This window comes from Littorina saxatilis, linkage group LG13 (genome assembly GCF_037325665.1).
Source record: "Littorina saxatilis isolate snail1 linkage group LG13, US_GU_Lsax_2.0, whole genome shotgun sequence".
Lineage (NCBI taxonomy): Eukaryota > Metazoa > Mollusca > Gastropoda > Littorinimorpha > Littorinidae > Littorina > Littorina saxatilis.
Genome location: NC_090257.1, coordinates 29,000,374 through 29,003,873, shown reverse-complemented (window position 1 = coordinate 29,003,873; position 3,500 = coordinate 29,000,374). Strand labels below are relative to the sequence as shown.

General features: G+C 37.6%; 1 protein-coding gene across 1 annotated transcript in view; it reads right to left on the bottom strand.

Annotated features, from left to right (window-relative positions):
• Positions 1 to 1,875: 1,875 nt before the first annotated feature.
• LOC138945984 (tenascin-R-like) overlaps positions 1,876 to 3,500 on the bottom strand; it is a 41,235-nt gene continuing 39,610 nt past the window's right edge. The window contains exon 10 of the mRNA XM_070317517.1: positions 1,876 to 2,711. Within this exon, the coding sequence (XP_070173618.1) occupies positions 2,461 to 2,711 (251 nt within the window). The 3' untranslated portion in view covers positions 1,876 to 2,460. The remainder of the gene's footprint in view (positions 2,712 to 3,500) is intronic.

Genomic DNA, 3,500 nt, shown 5'->3' with positions numbered 1-3,500 from the left:
AAGAAAGAAAGAAAGAAAGAAAGAAAGAAAGAAGGAAAGAAAAAAAGAAAGAAAGAAAGAAGGAAAGAAAGAAAGAAAGAAAGAAAAAAAGAAGGAAAGAAAGAAAGAAAGAAAGAAAGAAAGAAAGAAAGAAAGAAAGAAAGAAAGAAAGAAAGACAGACAGACAGACATAAACAAGCAAACAAACAAACAAACAAACAAAGAAGAAAGAAAATAAGAAAAAAAGAAAGAAGAAGAGACGGAGAAGTAGAAGAGGAGAATGAAATGTTGAAGTGTTAGGAAATCGTCAAACTTGGTGACGGGCTTCCTTGCCTTCTGTCTTTTCGTCTGCCTATCCATACAAATATGTTCAACAAGTTCAAAATACTGTACAGTTAAACCTTCGTTTTGAGAACTCCTCTGTTTTGCGACCTTATTTCTCAACATTTTCTCTTCACTTAAGTCTTTAAATTCACCCTCTATTTACTCCCTCCAATATAGGAACTCATTTTATGATATGTTTGAAGGTCTGAAAGCAGATGTTTCACTGTATTAGTGTTTTTGGTGTCAGTTCTAACACCCTATAGTTTGCTTTTAATACTTTTAACCTTCACCGTGGCTTAGCGTCTGGCAACAGGGTTTCTTTCTCTGAACATCTTTTGTTTAAATGTATGTTTGATGGTGTATGCTTTTAATTAAGCGTTGCTGACAACGAATGTAGATGTAAATGCTTGTATAACTGTGTTTTAAATTTTAAATGTGTCAAGCGCAAAGAGCATAATTGTACAGTTATGATGTTGCGCTATATAAATCCTCATTTATTATTATTATTATTATTATTATTATTATTACATGTTTGTTTGTGAAATAAATGAGTAGTTCTGTCAGATTTGTCTGTGTGTTAGTTTCTTCGGTTCTTGTTGCAGGTTTGCTTCTTTGTTTAATTTGTTTGTATGTCTGTGTGTGTTTTGCTTGCTTCTTTGTTTAATTTGTTTGTATGTCTGTGTATGTTTTGCTTGCTTCTTTGTTTAATTTGTGTGTATGTCTGTGTATGTTTTGCTTGCTTCTTTGTTTAATTTGTGTGTATGTCTGTGTATGTTTTGCTTGCTTTTTTGTTTAATTTGTGTGTATGTCTGTGTGTGTTTTGCTTGCTTCTTTGTTTAATTTGTTTGTATGTCTGTGTATGTTTTGCTTGCTTCTTTGTTTAATTTGTGTGTATGTCTGTGTATGTTTTGCTTGCTTCTTTGTTTAATTTGTTTGTATGTCTGTGTGTGTTTTGCTTGTTTCTTTGTTTAATTTGTGTGTATGTCTGTGTGTGTTTTGCTTGCTTTTTTGTTTCTGCTATTATTTCTTTCTCTTGAAATGCATGTCTGTCTGCTTGCCTGCCTGTCTGTGGGGTTCTGTCGATGTGTGAGTTTTGAGTTTATATTAGGTGTTTGGGTGTGGGTTTTTATTGTCTGGCGGCTTTGTTTGTTTGTGCATGCATGTCGTTTTTTGTGTGTCTGTTTCGCTAAAAGTATTGATCTGTCTCTCTGCCTGTCTCTGTATGTATGTCTGCAAGTCTGTCTGTCTGTCTGCGTGCCTGCTTTTTTGTTTGTTAAATTGACCTGTCCATGTATTTTGGGGGGTTGTTTTAGGATTTGTGCCATGGCATGTTTGTTTGATTGTTTGCCAATGGAGCTTTTTGTTTGTTTGTTGGTTGGTTTGCTAAAACACACTGACACACACACACACACACACACACACACACACACACACACACACACACACACACACACACACACACACACACACATACACACACACACAGGCGCGCACGCCAACAAACAAACCAAACAACCAAACACAAACACACACACACACGCACACACACAAGTACGTTTCCGGACCAGTACAAATTCTTACGAATACATAGTTTTTCACATCATACATGCTTTTTCCAAATTATGATATATTTAATTGCCAAACATTAAAATCAAAAACAAACATGAAACTGTTGCTTTGCTTTTTAATTTGCAAAGCATAACAACCCGACATAGCACATTTGAACTGCTTGATCATAAAAGAGATAACAGCGACAACACAAAGTACAGTTGAAAATATAATAAAGGCCATAGCTTGATATTCTTGTGCATATTGCATCTGGTAGGACCGATATCTGAAAGAAACAGCCGGCAGACCAAACATATTAATAACGTATCGTTAGTTTGAGTATTTTAGTCCACGAGATAAACTAATTTTAGACAGAAAAAATATATTTATTCTGTTTAAGGTTAGAACATTGGGGAGGGTGTGGTGGGGTTTTATTCATCTGGTTAAAAATAGAAAAAATGAGAGAAACGAGTGAGATAAAGATAAAAGGAAGACAAAAGGCACACACATATATTGTTAAAGAAAAAACAATAAAAATTGAATTTTTCATTAGTGACTAATTTTGCCTTGAGAAAAGTAATACAGAAGTGGGTTTATCACAGTGTCGCACTAGATGGGCCTGATCTTCATCTCAGTGAACTTCATGGAGAAGGTCTCACCCCCAAAGGTGTCCCAGGTCACCCCTTGCCTTGACGAAATTCTGCCGCTGGTCTTGTAGTGACCGTTTAGGTTGGAGGTGTCACATGCCTTGTACCACCAGGCGCCGTGGAATTTCTGTGCACAGTTCACGGTGCTCCACGAGTCGTGGTCCCTGTCCTTGGTGGAGAACTGCAGACCACGGTGCCAGGACAGGCTGTCACCTTGGAATAGATAATCATAGGGTAGTCAGTCAGTGTGTGTGTGTGTGTGTGTGTGTGTGTGTGTGTGTGTGTGTGTGTGTGTGTGTGTGTGTTTGTGTGTGTGAGTGTTTGTGTGTGTGAGTGAGTATGTGAGTGTGTGTATGTGTATGTGTATGTGAGTCAGAGTGTGTGTGTGTGTGTATGTGTGTGTGTGTGAGTTAATCTGTGTGTGTGAGTTAATTTCTCTGTGTGTGTGTGTGTGTGTGTGTGTGTGTGTGTGTGTGTGTGTGTGTGTGTGTGTGTGTGTGTGTGTGTGAAAGTGTGTGTGCGTGTGTCCGCGCTTTTGGTGACAAGCAGAAAGAGAGAGAGAGAGAGAGAGAGAGAGAGAGAGAGAGAGAGAGAGAGAGAGAGAGAGAGAGAGAGAGAGAGAGAGAGAGAGAGAGAGAGAGACACGCTTGACGCTTTGACAGTTTAATGTCTTTAGCAAATACATTATCGAAAGTTGGTAATGCACACAATTGAATTGAGAATATTTTCATGAATATTGAAAATGAACGTATTTAAACGAAATATTTACAGACTTTCTCTAGCATGGTATCCATACCAGGTATGTATTATTGCACAGTTCCTTTCGAAGACAATTAATTTGTCCTTTTTGTCTTTTTTTAATGCATCTCTGATTTATCCGTTGCTTATGTCTCGCAGAGTTAGCCCAACTGCTTTGGTGAAAGTCAAAAGCGACTCCAGTGCATCATATCAAACCGAGTGTCTTCCAGACGGGAAAGTCACACACAAAAAAGAAACAAGTCG